General features: G+C 35.7%; 1 protein-coding gene across 1 annotated transcript; it reads right to left on the bottom strand.

Annotated features, from left to right (window-relative positions):
• Positions 1-1,819: 1,819 nt before the first annotated feature.
• LOC113097385 (ventral anterior homeobox 2-like) lies at positions 1,820-17,558 on the bottom strand. The gene is made up of 3 exons (XM_026262626.1): positions 17,018-17,558; positions 13,733-13,920; positions 1,820-2,664 (listed from the first exon to the last, which is right to left on the bottom strand). The coding sequence occupies exons 1-3, from the start codon at positions 17,265-17,267 to the stop codon at positions 2,185-2,187; spliced, it is 918 nt and encodes a 305-aa protein (XP_026118411.1). The 5' UTR covers positions 17,268-17,558; the 3' UTR covers positions 1,820-2,184.
• Positions 17,559-23,332: the final 5,774 nt, after the last annotated feature.

Below are 23,332 nucleotides of genomic sequence, written 5' to 3'. Positions count from 1 at the left end.
CTCAGCACAGATACGTCTATTTCACAACCCCAAATCTAATTTGTTAGTGGGTTTTTTGCCACACATAGGGAAAATTTTACTTCCAGGACCCAAAACAAGTTGTCTGCCTATATATATATATATATATATATATATATATATATATATATATATATTTATTTATTTATTTATTTATTTATTTATTTTTTTTTTTCAATGTGAATAGGATTGTTCTGACTTATTCATGCAAAATGCTAAGGGTAAATCCTTTACTAGAAATAATCTTTTAAATATGAAACTATAGCATGAGTCTGCATGCGTTGGCCTAGCTTTGGTGCAAGGCTTCATTAAATCAGTTTAGAGGTTGGGATGTAGTTGCAGTAGATGTCTGTGGCTACCATTCAAAAATGTAAACCGGGAATGTTTGGAGAATTTTTTTTTTTTTTAATGAATGTATGCCATGCTTATCGATATGCATGGTAGGTTTTGAGTGAAGAAGACTAGGAAAATCCATAAACATAAAGTGCATCTAATTTGAGGTAATGAAAAAATGCTGATTAATTGTGGGTTGTAATTCTGAAGTCATATAAAGGATGAACTGACCTAACACTTCTGACAAGGTTAAAGGCAAAAATTTGGAAAAGTGAAAAAAAATCTAAATTTCTCACAAAACAAAAAAAAGTACTACCATAGTATTCTTTAAAGCAATCATTTTATCAAAGTACTTTTTAAAGTATTTATTTGTTTTGATTCAGTCTCCAAGTCTTTAGTACTGCAATAGCAAGCATTAGTGCATGTAAACTGCAGTCGATGTCTGAATGAGGTGCACATAATGTGAAACTGATGCTATGAATGCTCCATCAATAATTGAGCATTTATTAAGATTTCACAAAATGAAACCAAGTGCTGAAAGACTTTGAAAGACGGATCATCTGGGAAGTCAAGAATTAGCCCTTTGCATTGATTTGGAAGCAGCTCTCTGACAAGAGGAAGCATGTTAGAGGCAGTGGACCATTGCCACATTTCTGGCATTATCAGAAGCGGAAGTTATCATAACTGGGTAAATTTCTATAGTAGTGAACGGGAAACCACAAGAAATATAATTTTTGTTTTGTCATTTGCCCCAGTTGCGAAACAATGGTGTTTCTATGACTTCAAAAGAGGAGGAAATTGTTGATTATTATGAAATTGATTATGTTGGTCTGATGAGAGAAAAATGTCAAATTTGCTGTCACTCCCTCAACTGTTGTGTTAGAAACACTCTCACAGCAACTTCAACCAGTTTTCTGACATGTAAGATTAATGAAAATCTTGAAAGATTTACATTGTTAATAACTGGAAGCATGTCATCACAGTCTGTGAAAATGGTCTTTATATTGTTGTTGAGCCAGTGAAGGCATCTTAACACTTTCCATTGAGAGTTTCATGTGTTACCAAGAGAAGAAACCTATTTTAAAGAGTTGTGCATTGGAACAACTTATCCTTGATGGGAAGCACATGTGACGAGTATGTTTAGATGCTATTATTATTTGCGTTTTGCTAAAGACCTGTATAATCTTCCACATGCCCAAATTTAATGTTGTATCACTCCTATATGAATAATCACTCTGTCCATTGAACTCTCATTAGTACCAAGGTCCAGTGCGAAATAAATGCCACAAAATTTGTCAGTGCCTTGTTATAGTTACTGTACGTACTCAATCACCTAATGCTCTCATTCTTATACTTTCACACAGACTCACATTTATATTGACAAGAAGCTCCCCAAAGTCAATTAATTTAGAGCAACATAAAACCATACCACAATGTTGATAATTTTTTCTAATTTCTTTTTTTTTTTTTTTTTTGGAAACAAACTTGAGAAATTATTAAGCCTTTTACAATTACAGTTACATTTACGCCGTTCTCCATCGTTCACAAAGAATAATTTCCTTAACACACACGTAATGCAAAAATGGAAGGAAATGTGTGGACGACACAATTGACCAAACACAGCGATGCTTAATTACAGGCTTCGTCCCAAACGCTCACCTCCACTGGAACGATGGAGTCCGACTCGCCTTGGTTTGGTTATAGGCACTAGTGCAAGAGAGGCCATCATTCAATCGCTTTCTGTTAGTTTGTAAATCTTTCGGTTGTTCACGGCACAGGTGAGACCCCTGAGACAGGTAGAAGTGAGAAGGTACCAGCAGATTGGGAATGTTTTTAGGAAACCGTCTTCTTCCCATTTAACTCTCCGTCCTTCCTCTCTATCCTCATGTAGGGCTCAAACGCTGAGGATCCACACCCATATCCCGATGGCAGTTCGTGATGGGTGCTGCCCAAGAGAGGCATGGTAAAGCAAAGGGAGGGCGGTGGGACCCCGAGGCGCGGCGAGGATGGGGTGCCGCCTAAAGAAGAAAGTGACAGTCCAAATGTCCCGCCCGCCGCTGTGGTGGTGCTGCTAATCACCCCAGAGGAAGTGGATATGGACGAGCTGCCCAGGAGCGAGCTGTTTCCCGGGTGTGAGTGAGCCAGCAGTGGGTTGGGTGGAGGCGCAGGCACAGATAAAAGCCGCCCCTGTTCAAGCAGCCGCAAGATGTTGCATGTGGCAAGCGATTCGGTAGTGGATGACGACCGTTTGTCAGCGTCATTGGTCTGGTCCTTCTTCTGTTTGGTGCGGCGGTTTTGAAACCACACTTTCACCTGCCAAACGAGAGAAAAAGTTGTAAGAGAAATTGATACACCAATGTGGAAAACAGATGAAGAGAGAGACTAGACTTGTGATTCATTAGCTTCATAAATACATTTTATATAGACAACAGTGCTATCAGGTTTTTTTCTAAATGTAGGAATTAAATGGTCTCTTCTTCACTCTAAATTACACATTTTCAGTCAAAATTGGTCATTTTTCCCCCTCAAAGGTTTCTGCAACACCACTTCATTTTACACTGTAGAAGAGCAGGGTTTCATAACCCCAGGTAAAAAGCAGTGCTGACCCTGGTTCTAAATTACTAAAAACTAATCTAAAGTGTTTCTTTACCCAGGGTTAGAGGGGGTATTCAGAACAATGATACACTGGTGTGAAAAGGCCTCTTGCTTGCTATAAAGCAGTATTTAAAGGCATATCTGGAAATGAATGACATCAGAAGACTCATGCTTTCAAAGTAAAACGGAGCTAAATCTGCTCTTAAGTTAAAAATTAAGGTGGATGCAGTGACTTTGGGTCCAAAAAAGTATTTGGACACAATAATACAAAAGTATTACACAATTAAAAATGTCTCAAAGTGGCTTCACATTAATTCACAGCAAAATAACTGTTAACATTGCAAAATTCACTAATTATGAAACATGTCTATAGTCAAGTCATTGTGAGTGTCAAGTTTAATTTTTGGGTAAGATGTTTGGGAAAACGTACCTTAGCAAGCACCATTAATTACCACAAAACAGGGATTTGTCTTTTTAGCAGCATTGGTACACCAAGACTTTGCCTTGTGGCTTCCTCATAAGCAAAAATCAATGAAGCGTGTTCAGAAGTGCGCTGAACTTGAGTTAAAGTGCTGCTGACCTCAGGTTAATAAGTGCACTGAACTCTGCATGTCCTTGTCCTGCATGCTTTATTAATACAGTGCTGTTTTATTGCAGAGTATATTCTGGGGTCGATGATGAGTCGAGATGAAGCTCTACTCATAAACATAGAGACAATGAAAAATGCATTTCATCCTGACTGGGGTTTTATCTGTTACTTGCTGCTTTGTCTCACCCTGGGGACCATGAAGACAGAGAATGGCAATGTGAAACTATATTTGCAGCTTGTTTTAGTTCTGTGATGCATTTTACAGTGAAATAGGATATTTAACAAGAAAAACCTAAGGTGGGACTTGACTGGATTTAAAAAAGGGGTTGAAGCACAACCAACAACCACTGGTTGAAACTAAAGAGGCCTTGATGACATTACATTGAGTAGGATTAGACAAGTATTAAGCAGTACAACTGTTATTAGCATTTCATAATAATAAGAAATGTTTCTTGAGCCGTAAATCAGCATATTTGATTTCTGGAGAATCATGTGACACTGAAAACTGGAGTTACGAGGATTTCACATTAACCTTTAAATGCCTGGATGTGTCAGGTACCGACAGCTACTCGAAGGTATTTCAAGCGTGTCACACAGTTTCAGTCTTTCTTGTGGGTACAAACTCCATTCATTAGGAGTCTCTAAGAATGTATGACCCTGACCTGTATTGTTGGTGTTGCTCACGAACACAAATCGGGAAAATAAATTCAATCGTTAACCCGGCAGGACTCTAGTAAAACCTGGGCCAAACACTATTGCAAACTGAGGTCTATAACACTGAGATCATGGACTCGATGTGGCCATTAGTGTGAGGATAATGAGATTGTGGAGTGATCCCTTCAAGCTTACACAAGCATGATGATGCTATCTGTTCATGAAAAGTATGTGTAGTATGGGAAGTATGTATTTACTTGATGGCTGTAATCTGTGCTTTGCAACTTTTTTTCAGGCCACATAGTGGGCGAAGCTTATCCTGTTTTCTGTAGATTACACAACCTCACAGAGCTTAAAAGAAAAAAAAAAGGTAAAAGATGGGAGTAGATAAGTGAAAATACAAAAGCAAATATCTTCCATTGTACTTCTACACTACTGGAATGAAATCCTCTTAGATTATTAGATTATATTAATTTAGATCGAGGGTTCACCGCTGGGGCAGAGATTACTAAATGCAGGATCTGCATGACCTGGATTTGCTCCCTCGCCTGCGGCATCCCAATCCACTCCGCTCTCGTTCTTCAGCGAACTCAGAATCAGCACAAAGCACTGGTGCAGAACGATCTCCAGTACGTCAATTCATCAGATACTTTTGCTGTCCTACTGAAATTGTATCAGTGCTGCTGTAATTAGAGTTTCCAACATTCTCCACAAAAATCTCCCCGGTTCATGATGTTGTTCCGTGTATGTGGGCATGAATGATGGTGAAACAACAATTTTCAACACTTATGTTGACCCCATCCAGAAGTTTTGATCTCTTGATCCTACACATGTGATAATGGTGTGCATAGTTGAACGCAATGAAGCATTCTGGTTATTCAGTTATCCCTCTGAGACCTCTCTTCTTTAAAGAGCTTGTAGGTCATTAATCTCATGCATCTAGACTGATTTTTGATTTAGCTGAGGCCTGAGTTGATGTCTTCAGAAACTCTCTTGGCACATATGCCACAACATCTGGTTTGACATGAACATACTTGTGCTGTTATGTCCAGTTAGATGTTGTACACACATTTTGTAACACGCAGCACACCTGTATCGTAATGTGGAAGGGGAAAAAAGACTTATATTGCAAATATCTCAATTATTTCTTCCTCGCTGTGTATAACATGATCATATTAGCCAGTTACAACCGTTTACCCTCTTTCCCTCGTACACTGACCCTTGTTCATAGTTTTACCGAAGCACGTGTTCGTGTAGGTTCAGCCAAGGGTCAACCCTGTCTTACCAAGGGCTGATAGATAGAGCTCTGTAATCTTCCTAACAGCACTATTATTAGTTCCCTTCCCCCAGAACTACTGGATGACACGTCCCGCGTGTATATGTGATCAGGCAATTAGGCTTACAGAGTGTGGGCAGATACTGATAAATTTGTGCCACCCAATGGATTAAAAGGCATCCCTGCTGAACCACAGTGCCTCTAGTGGTAAACCTCCAACAGCACAGTCTAATAGACATTTTCACCGTGATGATGCATTTCCACCTTAATTTTTTTTTTAAAAATTTAAATTAATTATTTTAAATTTTTAATGTACATTAATAAAACACTGTACTTTGTTATATAAATATAATGATACTGTCATAATTTTTTATTTTGAATTATATTTAATATAAAAATTATTATAATTAATTAGTATTTCAATTGTTTAATGTACATTTAATAAACACTAATGGTTTATGTGCATATAGTATCGTTATATAAATTTATATTTTAATTATTTTGAATGATTTAAAGTATATTTAAATCACTATAGTTTGTTAAATTACTGTAATAATATTGTAACATTAAAACATTTTGGAATGTCATGGAAGCACAGTATGGTTTTCCATTTGCCTTGGTCTTCCTATTTCCTTTGTAAAAAAAAAAAAAAAACTTTGAATTTATTCATGGCTTACACAATCTTTTGTCCATTAAATCCATGGGTTTCTCATGGATGAACTGAAAGCAACAAAGGGAATGGTATAATGTGTTTAGCAAAGCCCAGGGATCTTGCGAATAAAGACCACACAGCAGAGCCACCAGTTGTTACATTTAAGCACATGATATTCAGACAAAAAAAAACTGTATTCATTTAATAAATGTTCACCTATGTTTTCTAAGGTCTTTTTAATAATATCAAACACAAATGCATCAAATGTGTTCTCTGGATTGGTTACACATTCAAGGTAAATACTCCTTGGTCGTTAAAGAGTTCTCACATTATGCTGTGACTGGCATTGGCTGTTCTTCACTAAACAATGCTACCCCCATTTAGAACCAAACAAAACCGTTTCCTATGTGGCAAGAAAGTGTGTTTGTGTCCTTGACTGAGATATCTTATTTCAAAAGGCAAAGAAAAGAAAAATTGCAAGGCTCTGGCTTGATTAACACAAAATCACTGAGAATGACTGGACAGTGTTGAAGTCAACAACATCCCACTTTAGTTAAATTTACTGTATTCCTAAGTGAAACAGTGTGTTTCTGTACCCAAATAATGACTGTAAACCTCAAGAGAAAAACATAAAGCCTCAAAAGAGTCAAAGTTCAACTCTAACCAAAGAAAAAATGTTTGAGTACGTCTGCTTGTCATGCCTTGCAGCAACATGCAAAATCATTTTATATGTGGCAAGCAAGAATCCTTCTGTCCTTGCCTGAGATATTTTATTAAGGAAGGCAAAGAAAATAAAAATTGCAAGGCTTTTTGCTTGGTTAACAAAAAACCCATTGAGGAAGAAATGGCCAGTGTTGAAGTCAACAACAATCCTAACACACTTTAATCTAACATGTTTCTAAATTAAAGGGTTGTTTTTCAACACAAAACATTACTGTGAACCCTGATTTAAAGGCACATTCTTAAAAATTCCAAAAGGGGGGTTTTCACGATGCGTTAGAAGAAGATTTTTTATAGTTTGAAGAGCATTCTAAAAATACAGAAACTTTTCTGGAATGTAAAGATTCCATGGATGTTAAAAGTTCATCATGGAATCATCAACACCAATATAGAACCTTTATTTTTAAGAGTGTAAAGACAAATGCACACCCAAAAAGTGACCCACCCAAAATATAACTGTAAACCTGAAGGGGAAACACAAAAGTCTCAAAATATTGAAAGCCCAATTATAACAAAATAAAAATAAAAACATTCCTGTATCATTAGCACAAGACTTTTTGTTTGTGTTAATGTGAGGCTGTCTGTGTGTCGTGATTTGCAGAAACTGGCTGTATTGATAAAAAGATCACACACTGACTCACTCAAGGCTTTCAGAACTGCCAATTTAATTCTATTAAAGCTGCTGTTTATCACTGCGAGGACCTGCGAATTCAGACTAAATGTTTGCCAGCTTTGTTTGTACATCAACCTCACGCCAAAATCCAAATGTTTCTTCAATCCAACATGCTGTTGCCTTTCACTGAAGGGTCAGTTGAAGTCAAATCCTGTGTTCTGCTTAAGGTCACACTGATAGAAGAGAAGAGACTCATTGTGCTCAAATAGAGAAATACTGAGAAGAACTGTCACTCACTCGACTAATAAAAAGCTCTCCCTTAAATAAAAACAAGTGCTTCACAAAACCTGTTTATTTCCTAACGCTTTAAGCAGACTGGTCAGGATGCTGCGGCTCATTCATTCTTGTTCTTCGGTTTATTTTTCCATAAGCCTTTCTATTTTGTGGGCTTTCATTCAGTGATGCCAAGCCATCAACGCACAGCTGATATAAAGGTTAACAGTTGAACTAAAGCCTGAACAAAGGCTCCCCATTCAGTCTGTAAGCAAATGTAACAGCATCTCAGATAATAAATATCTAGCAGACATGGGATCTACTCATGATCGATGAGTCTATGGGACCAGTCATGTGTGGTTTGGATCCCTGCTGTGTTACTCTGGAGCAGGGAGCCACCTGCTGGGGACAGGGTCTGACAGAAACCCTGTATTTTGATGTAAATGAACAGGGAATTCCTATAACTTTAAAAAAGCATTATATTTAGCCAATCATTTTCCCCTCATGTACACTCCAACACACTAAACTGATCCTCTGAGAAGCTGCAGGGGGAAAGTTGAGCTGCTTTTAACCCTCACAAGGGGAGTCATCTTCATCCATGATTCTGAAATATAGCTAAAGTAAAAGTTGATCATGGTACAGTGATGGTGTCATATGGTAATGCTATGGTGTATGAGTATCATATTCATGCAACATGCTATCCTGTCTAAACGTCATAAAAAAATCTATCTATCTATCTATCTATCTATCTATCTATCTATCTATCTATCTATCTATCTATCTATCTATCTATCTATCTATCCAATGACAGTAAGGACAAATGTAAAGGGAAGACTCAATCTCGTTAAATTAGTTAAATTCGATCCAGTTTGAAGATAATTTGCACTTTTCTCTGCTTTCGCAAGACTGGCCACTTTTTTATTCTTATTAAAACATCACGAGGGAACGAAATCAAATATATATATATATTTGATTATATATATTTTAATATATTTGATTATATAAATATATACGAATATATATTATTTCACTCGAATCAAAACCGCAACTGAAGAAATCACGGCTATCAAAAATAAATAATAATAATAATAAAAAAAATTAAAAGGAAGCTTAATGTGTCGTCACTTTTTTAGACGAGTCCTCGAGGTCATTTAGAGCCATATTGATTGGGTTTGAAGCAAAGACAATCAAATACAGCTTTCGTCGTTTATTTTCAATAGTCTAACCATTGGCGTTATTATAGGCAGGGGAGAAGTTACAAATTCAAAGACTGAGAAGTTTATAAAGATCTGGTCGTGTTATCTGCCGAAATTCGAAAGGAATTCACAGCCATCGCAAATGTTTTCACAACGGAGGCGCAACAGTCGCGTGCGCGCGCGTGACAGGAGATTTTCATTTATTTTTTTCCTCTGGTTAAATGCATGGGTGTCTCCTAACTAGCTTCAGTTACTACATATTTCTGAGTATAAATGCAAATCATTAGCATGCTATTTTTGATTAAATGGACTTCGATAAAGGTGTATAATACTGGAATAATTTATTGAATATTGTGAAGTAGTTCAATATTGTAACAGAAGAAACATAGAAACACCTGCATATGCTACTGTGATGCCAAATTTAAACTAATTTTAAATATATATTTTTAATTTCTATGGACGCGATTATCCAAAGGCTCAAAATACTGTATGTGCATAAAGACTATGTGGGTTAGCGTTATTCATCTTTCAAAAATATATTTAAAATATATAAATAGAGACAGATTTACAAATATTAATATTGCAATTAAGTAAACTTGGGCTAAATGCACATATTTTGTATTTTGCACACGTCGAAATTGAAGCTGTATGAGCTTAAATGAATAGAGACACGCATCAACACTCAATCTGTTTTATATCAATTCTAAAAGCAATTTCATTAAACGGAAGATGAAAACGCTTTTTTTTCTCAAAAGCCATAATTTGATCACTTTGATGACTAGCTGGTTCACAGTTTTACTAACAACAGAAATGATTTCAGAGCTGATTATGATTACAGCTTCACGAAATAAGCTGTAGACTATAGGCCTATATTATTTTATTTAGACTAGCCTATTTATTTTTTGAAGTTCAATTACAAGTGAATGAATGGGTTTTGGCTATTTGTTCATAAATTTGATTATTTTCGTTTAAACGAAGCTTATGCTGCTTTAACAAAACTTTTGACATGATTTAAGACTCCATTTTACACTGACCGCGAGTTCTTAAGGCCAGCACAGATGTGGTTTTCAGTAAACTTCTTTTAAAAATAATGTTATTTTATATGTTTGTGAGAAACAGTGAAATGGAGTGTTAAAAGCTGAATGAAGTTCTTGAATGATTTGATTAATTGCATTTAGTTTTTGGTTGACATGTCGTATTTATTTTGTTTTGAAAATTATTATTATTATTATTATTATTATTATTATTATTATTATTATTATTAATCAGGATATCTTTGTATTGGTAACTGGTCACTATTTCTTACTTTTCAACTCGTTTTTAGTTGCTTTGGAATGGTCCTGGAGATTGTGGGAAAAAAATGTTAAGGACAAATATTTAATGTAATGTAATCTCAATTTATATGAGCTAAAAAAACTGAATGCATTATAATAATTTAATTTTAGATGGTCTTCCGCATTAATCGAGACATTAATTGAGATATTTAGGAATATTTATAAGGCATTACTTTCACACAAAAAATAAAATAAATAAATAAAGGATTTTAAAAACAGACTGATACGAATATTTTCTAGAAATCTTTTTTGCATTTATATTATATTGTAATCCACATTTTTGTCCTGTGCTGTTATAGTAGGCCTTTCACAATGCCAATTGGATCTTCAGAGTGAATCACGCATTTATTAGTCATTTCCAAACCTTTGCAGCGTGTAATAGGCCGTCGGTTCTCTTAGCAGCATGTAAAACAATACTTTATTTAAGGGAGTGTAGTTATAAAGCCTGGAAAGTGTGAATGACCGCTTCCTTCACAATCGCTGAAAAGCTTTCACTCAATTCAGTTCTTGATCTTACAACATTCCGTTAAAATCAATAAAGTTATATACACTGCATAGGCTAATGAATCTTACATCGTGCAGTTGAATGTTAAAGAGAGGATTTGCGAAAGCGCATAATTCACCACTCAATAAAAACTGGAATTTTGAGCGTGAAAAGATTCTGAGTGAGCAGGGGTCATATGATGCGATTTAAACTTTTTCTTTCTCTTTGGACTGTTACAAGCTCTTGGTGTATGAAGAAGATCTGTAAAGTTGCAAAGAATAAAGTTTCAAATCCAATATTCTTTATAAAAGTTAACAGTTAAGCATACCTAAACTAACTCTTTCTAACACGCCCCCACATCTCTACGTCATGATGTGGGGAGACTTTCAAATGCAGATCAAATGTTCAAGCAAAGAAAGAAGGTGTAACTTTTATTCTCTGTTGCCGCAGGCATGTGTTGAGATGTTTCAGTGTGAAAGTGAAGCTACTTTGTATGTTTGGTCTCCCAAAAAAGGAAACAACTAGAAATCAATGGTTAAGCTGTATTTACAACACTGTTCCAGAACAGTCAAACCGAAAAATTCAGATGTATGCAGCACATTTTAATGGAGGATGAGGACTGTTTCCTATGAGAGTAGCCTACAAACAGGCTGTCTGTTTCTATAAAGTGGGCCAATTCCAACTTTGCAAGGACTCACCTTTGCAAGGTCTGTAAGTACATTTTCATACGATTTGATGATTCAAATGCAGTTTTGAGCAGTGTAGAGTAGCACTTCTTTTTTCTGCGATCACAAATGCAGACAATATGCAACGTGTAAAAATACAGTATAAGTCATTATAATCAGTAATGTCCCCACTGGATGCAACAAATGGGGTTTTACTGGTTTTGTTTCATTGTCCCGGGACACACAGCATCACAGTATGTTAAGGGGCTTATTGTTTCCCTCACACATTTGGCCAATCACAACACACTGGATAGCTGGCCTGGCCAATCAGCATACACCTGCTTTTCAGAATTATGAGCTTTGTAAAAATAGATGCGTTTCAGAAAGGTGGAACATATGAGAAACAATAATGTACACTATGTGAAAAAGAATGTGTCTTTTAAACCACATAAACACATTGCACTACACCAAATCATTTCCTTTTCAGCAACGTCATATGACCCCTGTAAAGTAAAAAAGAATTTACGCACATTGTTTTTAGGAAAACAGATTTATACAGCATGCCGCAGATCGACACAAATTTTAAATTGGGCAATTAGGCCTATTAATTTATCAATTCGTTTAATTAATTCATTCATTTCGAATTTGGTAACAATGCATTAATGTTTTGCTTTGATCAGATTTTTAAAATAAGAACAGACGGGTAAGAAGCAAGGTTTGAAAACGGCAAACATCATAAATAGCTCCATTAACCATTTAAAATCGTTTTATTAAACCCTTTCAGGTGCCAGTAATATGATAAAACCATTGTTTGAATCTAATCATGCCAAATTATTATTTATAGTATTGCAGTGAACCATCTTTTTAAAATGGAACTTAATAGCGATCTGAGATCCGTGCTCTGTGCAGATAATATTGAAATTTCTTAGAAATTAGGCTACTCCATCATTGCCTGATATATACACTTTCGTATATATATATATATATATATATATATAATACAGCATTTATATATTACATAACATATTAAGGTGATTTTTTTTTAAGGTAGATAATAAATGATATTCTCTGTGTGATAGTTTATAATGAAACCCGAGTCTGGTAAAGTTAGCCAGATGACCAATAGTTGGATCTGCGAATAATGGAATAGCGTCGTTTAATCGTCTGAATTTCATAGTTGTTATCTGCTGTTTTTTGAATCACTTGGATGACACCTTTTTACTTAATCGAACTTTAAAATTAACATTTTAACTTAAAAAAGAGATAATAAAATAAATCTGAAGTGACGCCAGCAGAGTGCACGAATGATGACTGGACAACTGCGGCCCCCTTTTATTTATTTTTGAATTTTTTTTTTTTTTTTTCCAGGACTGGATAAAGAAATGCTCCTCCCACTAACGCCCACTGTGCGAATACTAATTATGAGTATTGTGTTCATAACAATGGAGGTTGACATGCAGCATTTGCAGAGAGGAGACTGGCAACTCTAGTGCACGATCTGACGTCTACACTCGTTACAATTTTTGCAGCTTTTTACTATACCATCTGACCAACCATTGACTGCTATGACAAAACAAATAGTTTTTATTTATTTATTTATTTATTTATTTATTTATTTATTTATTTATTTATTTATTTATTTATTTATTTATTTATCCGTCCGTTAGACCATTGCATTTACTTTCCCGTTTAACATCGATAAATTAATATTTTATATTCAACGACAGAACAGGTCAACAAAAACAGGTCGTTTTTATATCAGTTACTATTTATTTATTTATTGGAATTTAATATTGCATTAGGCTCATTTACTTTATTTTTACATGATAATATCATTGAGGGTATCATGTAAAATAATTTAGTTTTTGTTTAGTAAATTGTTTTGTTGTAAATACACTAAAATAACAGGCAGTCTCTAAAAGAAATGTTGAAGTAGTTTGCGGACTCTTAAAAAACACATCTGACGTAAATACATATTTTCCATTTATCTCATTTAACGAGCTATACCTCACAGTGCTATAATAAAATTCAAACACTAGGAAAATCGAAGAAATAACTACGATGTCATCAAAACAAAATCACATGAAGAAGAATTCTGGAGAATTTACAGGGACAACCAAATTGCAAACAGAACTTTAGTAATTAATATAATTGTAAAATAGCCTACAAAATGAAATGTGTAATAATAACAACAACAACAACATGTACACCAACCATGTAACTAAATATTTTATAGACTATTAAATTATATATTGCATTAAAAAGCAGCATTGCATTCAAAAGCGAAGTTCACTATTATCATGTCTAACAAGCATGAATACGTTTCATACCTGAGTTTCTGAAAGATTGAGCTGTCTGGCGAGCTCCGTGCGCTCGCGCCCGACCACATACTGGCATCGCTGGAACTCGAGCTCCAGCCGGTAGAGCTGCTCCGCCGTGAACGAGGTCCGCGTGCGCTTCGGCCGGTCTAGATCCAGGCCTTTTGGCAAAACAATCTCCCGAATAGTGCCCTTGGCGTCTGTTTAGGACACAAACACACTAAATGATTTACTATTCGTTTTGAAATAAGCTGATATTTACATTATTAGGCTTGGGAGAAAATCGAATTGATTCATATATTGTAAGGTACTTAAAAATATAGTAGTATAGGCCTATATCTAAGAAAATAAGGGTGTGTGCATGTATTTTACATCATTTTTGCATCACAGAAAAAAAATGAGATAATTTGTACACATTTTGAGTTAAACATGAGTTTAGCTCAATATGGCCGCCCAGTAGTTTAATCGAGATTTGATTTTGTTTTGATTCAGTAACACAAATAAGTTGCCAAAGAGGAGCTTTAAACTCCAGTGTCCTGTCTTTTTCCTTGATTGGTAATGAGATCTGCTTAAGCTGTGTGTAGCAGAAAACTCCAAAGGGGAGCAAGCTTTTAATTTGCAATCAGTTGAAGATTATTATTTGTCACCATAAAACATGATTATCAACACAGTAACACAAAATGTTATTGATATCATGACTGACATGCAAAATCTGAAATCATGGCTTCCACCAAGATTTGTCTTGGTTAATGCATTTTTATTGTTAAAATGCAACATTTTTATGGATCATATTTTGACCCATACAATTCATTTTCATGTCACTTTAAAACACTTTAAATATCCAAGCGGTTTTGAGTCTTTGAGCATAAACAGTGCAATTGAATTGATTAATCTGAGAAAGATTTCCACTTTCGGTTCTTATTTCACATTTTCCTAGAAACCAAACATAATGAATATATATTTTTACAGATATTAAACAGAAATAAATATAATTGAACTACTTTAAACTTATTTTTATAGTAATTTTTTCCATGTTGACTGATGTATCACCATCATTAAACCTTAGAAAATATTTATTAAAGGTAAAAGTAAACAAATACTAAGACTGTCTCAAACCAAAACGTGCACTATTTCGAGAGAGAGAAAAAAAGTAAACCTTAATTTTAAGAAGGTCATATTTTAATGGCTGATATCTGTCAGATTGTGACCACAGGAAGATACTTATTGTAGATTTGCTGTCTTTTTTTCTTTCTTTCTTTCTTTTTTTTCAGAACTTCAAAAATGGTAACTGTTGGTAATGGTAAAATGGTAGGCTAATGGTAATTTGCCAAAACATTGCAACACATAACGCTAATTAAACCAATTCTAATAACATCATATCACATTAATATGATTTATATTAATGTGATATTATGTTATTAGAATTGGTTTAATTAGCGTTATGTGTTGCAATGTTGTGGCAAATTATTAATGTAGCCTATAGAATGACATTCTGTACATCTGTAGCTCCGCCTATCTGACTGTCTGCCTGGCAACTAAACTCAGTATTTTGGATCACACTTGATTGAACTAATATTAATTGTGATATAAAGAAGAAAAGAAAAGAAAAGCGGTCGAATGTTAATGGCAAACTTTTTTAATTGCCTTTTTCCTCACTGTTGCAAATCAACGCAAGTCTATGGGCCTATGACTCAGGCCTGCTGACCTTTCAGTGACCCCGGCTCTCAGGAGGACTCGGGCGCAGTCAATCGTCAGCTTCAAAACAAATAGTGACGCCGGGGATTGTGGGCTTACAGCGCCAAATTCACTTGGATCCCCTACAGTTCATCCAATCACAACCGAACCACTAGCTCGGTCATCCACTACTACTGCTGGACTCAAAGCTTGGACAGTTTGTGTTCATTACATTTCGTAAACCATATTGTGAAAGGGCGTTTAAATTAAAAGCCTTGAGATTTTAGAGCATGGAATTAAATTTTCAGGTTGTATATTACAATAAACTCACAATATATATATATTGACAATATATAAATGCATTGAATAATATCATAAGCATTTCTACAACTATTAATTCGGCAAAAAATAAATAAAAATAAAAATGTAAACTTCGTTACAGCTACTTGGTGCAAACAGTTCAGACGGTATCAAATATTTAGTGCATTGATATACATGTAGACTACGCAATATTACTGTCGTTATTATTATTATTATTAGTAGTAGTATGCTACATTTTGTCTGTTCTTATTGTTGACAAGCTAAAATGTACATCATGACTGTAAATATAATATCACTTTACCAAAAATTATTTTACAACTTATATTCTCTAAATTAAGACTAATAATAAAAAAAGGCATTTACATGGACAGTATATTTCTTACTTTTTGTTCTAACAGTTGTTCCCTTTTCTCAATTGTATAATGTGTTTAGAAATATTTCACCCTTGTAAATGAAGTGTGTTCTGTCAAAAAATAAATCAAATGGATTTTGATAATCAAATGGAAGTTTTTATATCCTTTTTGTATTTTTCTAAACAATTTAAAGAACCGCTTTCGATTATGCGTAATGTTTGCTTTTAAGTCGTTGTTTATTTGTTTGTTTTTGGCTCTCAAATTTAAAGAAATTTAAAGATTCACACACAAACTTTGCTTTGCTTCACTCATGTTTAATGGTTATAGTTTTTATTACATTAAACATAACTTCTTTTATGGAGTTTCTTTTGTGTCTTTTTTATTCAAACAAACATATTGTGTTTGAGAGTAAAACTAAAAAAGACACAAAAGAAACTCCATACTTTTCATCAATTTAAAGCACTGTATAAAAAAAACACCCCTCGAAAACACGTATAGGCTATTTTATTTATATTTAGTATATTTAATAAATTGTTGATGATTTAAATATTTGTAAAGTTTCAGATAGTGGTGTATGTTTAAAAAAAATGTATTCAATAAGTATCATTTTAAGATTTTGGGGTCGCCTTTTGGCAGATAATACCAACAATTTTGTGCACATTTTTGTATTAATGTTGGTCATAAATTGTAATTTGTAAATACTGTGAACTAATCTCAGATATTTATGGTTTGTATATTATAATAATCAAGACCACTACAAGAACAAAATACACTAAAATACGAAAGGGAGTCTGTTTGAAATATTACTAACTGTGTTATTAAAACTGTTTTATAATGACAATGAAATGAAACTAGGTCTGATTGGGATATTGTATATATGTATATTATTTTATTCTTAAACAAATAGGAAACTATTTAACACAATTACGATAAATATTCGCTCACTCACCTCTGACCAGAATCCTTCTGCAATAGTCCGGATCGACTCCTAATAGTTTATCGTGTCCATCCTCGCTCGATGAAGTCGGTGTGGAGGCCGAAGTCCCGGGTGTGTCGGAAGAACTCTGCACAGGTGACCGGTTCCCCACTTCCGCCCGGGTTTTGGAGTCTCTGCCGCGGTCACGGCACAACGAATCGGATCCAGAGTGGTTTCGGTCCTCGGAGATTCCATCGCCCATACCCGTGGCTTGATCAAACATCTAATAATTTAACTGTTTTGTGAGTTCACTTATTTTCCTGAGCGGTCTCTGAGGTTGAATAAATAGTAAGCTTAAATTCTTTTCTGTCAGAAATTGGGAGATTATTCCCATTAAAACAACAAATTAGAATCCAGCCACAGACTCCAGTGACGGAACCGAGCTTCTTCCCAAATATTTTAGCATGTTCCGGCATCGGGCGTCCATGCAGGAGGAGATGTATAAAGAAGGGAAGGTAGGTTGAGGTGGAGGGGGTCCTGTGTGCAAGTGGAAGGACCCTCGTCAGCTATAGGAGCGCGCTCAACCCAAATACATTCTGGATATATGCGCTGGGTTTCAAGGTCTATGACCGAGACACTGGGAGGCGCTTCACTGCTTAACCACATAGAAGTAATTCCACACAAGCAACATGGACCCAAGATGCACAAACTTTCCCTTTGTTTCTTCTTTATGACTTAGACTATAGTCGATTTACTCGTTGTCTACACTGGGTGTGTTTTTGTATCTGCTCTGGGATCTACAGAAGCTCTGGAGAAAGAGCCGACTGATATCTTCATTTTTATTTGGGACCAATTCAGGAACGTCCTATAGGCTAATAGACAATGGAATACAAATGTGTGAGTGTGATTACAATATTTTGAACACAGTCTGGGGGCAACAGCCGTAGTGTTAACATATCATTTCTAGAGTAAGAGCAGCACATATTTGTTAGGTTGACTGACAGCGTCGACGTCACTTCCGGACCGTAATCCATCAAATCCATTGGTAAACAGAGACGAGTAAAAGCATGTGGTGGTCAGCGTTCAGCCAAATGGGAATAAAACGATTCCCGTAGTTGCGCTCGGTGAGTGTAATGTATTACAATTAGATGTCACTTTTTATTCACAGCTGAGCTGCTTTTAAACCACAGTTTCTTAATTTGCTCTTTCGTAATATTTTTTTGCAAAATGATTATGCTTCATAAAAAAAACACACAAAAAAACCATGCTAATTAGAATACGCTCCTGTTTCTCTAGAACTGTGTCCTTGAGTTAAAGGTTAAAATAAATGCTTCTTTCAGCAGGCGATTAAACAAAGCAAATGCAATATTAGCATATTCAATTGAGGTGGCCAGTCAGATGTCAGGGGTGTTCAGCGCCACCAATGGCGGTCAAGACAAATGTGATCTGATGCTTCGATTATAAAGTAAGCGCTTTAAAAGATTAGAACACGGAATGAGTATTTCTTCGAACTAAATCTGAAAGTATGGAAAAAGCACCGAGGGATTTACTACTATTTGCAGAAATACGCCTGGATGAACACATCAAAAGGTAGCGGTCAAGCTAAAATTTAATAACACGATTTTTGCCCATTTCCCTGCTTAAACACCGTTGTTTAATTCTTTATGTTTGAAAACAAACCAGATCTCATGAAAGTGCGTATAAGTAGTAGACCTACACCAATTAAAAACGAAAACTCGTGGTATATGCAAAACTGGACTTAGGCGTGATATGCGTGATGGTTAGGTTTAGAGTTGTGGGGTAGAAGCGGGCATCTCAATAAATTAGATTGTCTTTGGAATAGTTTATTTATTTCGGTAATTCAACTCAAATTGTGAAACTCGTGTATTAAATAAATTCAATGCACACAGACTGAAGCAGTTTAAGTCTTTGGTTCTTTTAATTGTGATGATTTTGGCTCACATTTAACAAAAAGCCACCAATTCACGATCTCAACAAATTAGAATACTTCATGAGACCAATAAAAAGAGTTGACCTTCTGGAAAGTATGCTCATTTACTCTACTGTACATGTAGCTACTCAATACTTTGTAGGGCTCCCTTCAATTTGGCATGGCATGGAGGTGATCAGTTTGTGACTGCTAAAGTGGTATGGACACCCAGGTTTCTTTGACAGTGGCCTTCAGCTCCTCTGTATTTTTTGGTATATAGATTCTCCATAGTCATTTAACAAACTTCTGGTGCTTTTTGCAGTGTGGGCAGGTCCCAAATCCTACTTTTAAAATGAAATCAGCATATTCAAAAAGCTGGTCAGCAGAAGTGCTTCAAGATGTCTTGGTAAATGGGTGCAGTGACTTTGGTTTTCAAAAAACACAATGGACCAACACCAGCAGATGACATTGCACCCCAAATCATCACAGACTTTGGAAACTTAACACTGGACTTCAAGCAACTTAGGCTTTGAGCTTCTCCACCCTTCCTCCAGACTCTATAGGATCTCTGTTTCCAAATCAAATACAAAACTTGTTCTCATCTGAAAAGAGGAATTTGGACCACTGGGCAACAGTCCAGTTCTTCTCCTTAGCCCAGGTAAGATGCCTCTTACGTTGTTTGTGGTTTAGAAGTAAATGTCTGTGTGTGGTGGCTCTTGATGCCTTGACCCCAGCCCACTCCTTGTGAAGTTCACTCAAATTATTGAATCCAGTTTGCTTGACAATCCTCATAAAGCTGTTTCTCTTGGTTGTGCATCTTTTTCTTCAATACTTTTTTGTTCCACTCAACTTTCTGTTAACATGCTTGAATACAGCACTCTGTGAACAGCCAGCTTCTTTGGCAATTAATATTTGTGGCTTATCCTCCTTGTGAAGGGTGTCAAATGATTGTCTTCTGGACTACTGTCAGATCTGCAGTATTCCCCCTGATTGCGTAGCCTATAGTTAACCAAACTGAGAGTACTATTTATACACATTTTCATGAGACTGAGCTCTTTTTGACTCAGTATTGACAGACGTTCAGACTTTCAATGTACATCCACATGAATAGACAGAAGGGATGGGGTTTCGGTTTGTAAGATGCATTCTAGTCATTCTTGTATGAAGGAGAGGTTTATTTGTGTTTACCTCGCGGCGCGTGAACCACATGTGTTCGTCTCATCGCTGGACCACTGCCATAATACACAACAACACAATTAGAATATTTTATACTAGAGCGCGATCCCATTACGGAGGCCGCAATGACATAATTGCAGTTTTGCCACTTTCAACAGTGTTTCTCATTCAGTGGTGAAATGGCTCTTTATTGAATTCAGCTGCTCAGCACAGATTAAACGGTGAAGGTGATGAATGGAGCTGTCAGTCAGTTCCTCAAACCAGCAGTATTCAGTCAAGAGAGGTCTAGTATGGCATGCGGCCCGGTCCAAAAATAAGGCTACGAAAGTGATTCGTTCGCTGAGGAAAGTGAGTCGTGCTTAAAATGTATCCCGTGCTTCCAGCTTATAATAAAAGCTTTCAAAAGCTCTCAAAGTTAATATGTTGGATATTTTATCTACCAGACATGTTTCGTCAAGTAAAATCAAATGAGGCTCAATATATGATTCAAGTCATTAATATAATTGAATGTAACTCAGGGTGCGTTGATTTACACCCAATCTAATTTATATGTAAGAGTCAAATCAAGACATAACAGTTTCTTGGTTCTTCATTCTGATAGAAAAACGTGGACCTTAACTGTAAACATTATAAAAAAAAATCCCCCCAGTATCATTAGTTGATAAGAAATCATAGAATCAGACGTGAACGTTATCATTTTAAAAGTGAACAATAATGCAGCTACGAAAACGTTTAAACCGGAACGACAAATCCAATAGATAACTTTATATTATAACATGGAATCTGCAATAAACTCGCATCAATTTAAGGCGTCGTCGTGTGAACTATGTGAACATCAGTATGAATAAACAGAAATGAATCTAGGCCATTTTATTGAAATAAGACTTAAAACCAACCATAGTAGTTACAGTCATTTACAAATCAAATAGATGTAATGAGAAAAAAATCGAATTTGTAATTCAAATTACAGTCGAGGTTCTGTGATCTTATTGTGGCAAACACATTTCAGTAGGCTAGGCTAACCAAGAATAGCCAATAAACAAAATAGACAGTTACTATTTAAAATACAATTTTTTTTTTATCAATGTTCTGTACCATTTCTTAATGGAAACTTGTGTATCGTGTGTAGCCTGTTAAAGTCAGTTTTGTGTTTGTATCAATTGTAATATGAGTTTGAAAAAACACTCTGGCAGCTCAGTTAAACCATCACATGCTCTCACCAGCTGTGAAGATGTGGCACAGTCAAGAAGAAGATGCCACATTTTCATAAAACTAAGATTAGGAGTGTTCATTTGGCTCTGAGCAGAGTTTTCTGCTTCAGTAGATCAGTGTCAGACATCGCAGTGACACACAAAGATAGTGACACTCAGACATAGAGACAATACTCTTCCCTGAGGAGGAGATTCTGACACTGAATGACTGACATAAAAACCACAAACCTTCATTACTGATCTGGGCTCACAGTAATCTGCTCACTATAGCGCGCTTTCTCATTAATGAAGTGAAAATGAGATAGAAGACCATGCAAAATTTATACTAATCATTTTGAATGTTTATATGCCATATGAGTGCATATTTAATGAGGATGAGTACCTCAGTAGATTGGCATTCATTATGTCTTTTATTCAGGATAATTCATCCACCTGCATATATGTTTTAGGTGACATGAATGCTGACATTACTGATGCAAACTCTTCATTTGGTAATCATTTATTGCAGTTTTGTACAGACAGTGGATTAATTTTATCTAGTAAGGTACTATTGCCAAATGATAGTTATACTTATATCAGTGAGGCCTGACACTCTACTTCCTGGCTAGATCACTGCCTTTGTACAGTGGATGCCCATGACTCCATTGAGATAATGAAGATTGAGTATGATCTGGCTACTACGGACCATATACCTTTTTTCGTGGTGCTGAACATGGGCACTATACCGGTGTTGTTGCCTGTGGACAATGGCATTGATGTAGAGAAAATAAATTTGTCAAAAATTTCTTAATAGGTATGTTGATCATTCAGATGCTTTGTTGGCCAATATTGAGGTCCCAAATGATGCCTTATTGTGTCGGGATATGGATTGTAAGAATGTGCAACACTGTAAGGCTTTATGTTCCCTGTATGACGCTCTCAGTATTTCGAGTAGGCCTCTATATAAACCTAGGAAAAACTTGTGCATTGCTAAGCCAGGTTGAAAGGAATACGTAGAAGAGCTTCAGAGGCCCGTAATGCTTTTAAAAAATGGGCTGAGTCAGGCAAAAGTAGGCATGGCCCCTTGTTTGAAACAACAAAAAAAAAAGCACTAATGCCAGATTTAAATGTGCACTTCGCTATATTAAAAAAAATGAAAACATTATGAGGTCTGATTCACTGGCATGGAAGCTGCAAAATAATAATGTTAATGATTTCTGGAAAGAAATTAAAACTATTAATAATTGCAAAATATCTCTTCCGTCTCATATAGATGGTGTGAGTGGTCCTGATGAAATTTCACAGTTATGGCGGAAACATTATTGTGAACTACTAAACTGTGTAAAAAGTAATCTGTTTGTGGTGGATAATGTGGAGCATAATGATGATGTTGTTATTACTTCTTCTGAAATCCATGAAGCAATATTGAAGCTAAGGGATAATAAGGCATGTGGTCCGGACCATATTACAGCTGAACATCTTAAACTTGCCAGTAAGAAACTGTGTCCTCTGGTGGCTATGTGCTACACAGGGTTTTTTGTTCATGGGGAGTTACCTGATTCTATGCTGTCTGTTGAGCTGGTACCTGTTATCAAGGATAAAGTGGGGAAGCTGAATAGCTCAGATAACTATAGGCCAATAGCTTTGGCCAGTGTTATGTCAAAAGTGCTGGAGACAGTTGTTCTGTGTAGACTTGAGAGGTACGTCCTGTCTACGGATAATCAATTTGGTTTTAAACGTAAGCATGGTACTGATTTATGTATTTTTGCACTAAAGGAAATTTTAGATAGATATAATAAACAAAATTCCACAATGTTCTTGTGCTTCATTGATGCCTCTAAAGCATTTGACCGTGTTAATCATCAAAAATTGTTTTTAAAACTGATTAAAAGTGGGGTCCCTGGTTTTTGGATTAGAATCTTGGTCTATTGGTATTCTCATCAGACAATGAGAGTTAACAATGAGTGTAACAACGGCTCCCTTTAAAGTGACCAATGGGGTTCGACAGGGTGGAATTCTGTCTCCTTTTCTTTTTAATGTGTATATGAATGA

Source organism: Carassius auratus, unplaced genomic scaffold (assembly GCF_003368295.1).
Source record: "Carassius auratus strain Wakin unplaced genomic scaffold, ASM336829v1 scaf_tig00216216, whole genome shotgun sequence".
Lineage (NCBI taxonomy): Eukaryota > Metazoa > Chordata > Actinopteri > Cypriniformes > Cyprinidae > Carassius > Carassius auratus.
This window is presented reverse-complemented; position numbering and strand designations above follow the sequence as displayed.

What these genes read in the sequence shown, in the direction of transcription:
- LOC113097385 (XM_026262626.1), bottom strand. Translation starts at nt 17,267, where the DNA reads ATGTTTGATCAAGCCACGGGTATGGGCGATGGAATCTCCGAGGACCGA. An exon ending in CAGAAGGATTCTGGTCAGAG is followed by an intron (nt 13,921 to 17,017) that starts GTGAGTGAGCGA and finishes TGTCCTAAACAG; the next exon opens with ACGCCAAGGGCACTATTCGG. An exon ending in TCAATCTTTCAGAAACTCAG is followed by an intron (nt 2,665 to 13,732) that starts GTATGAAACGTA and finishes CTCGTTTGGCAG; the next exon opens with GTGAAAGTGTGGTTTCAAAA.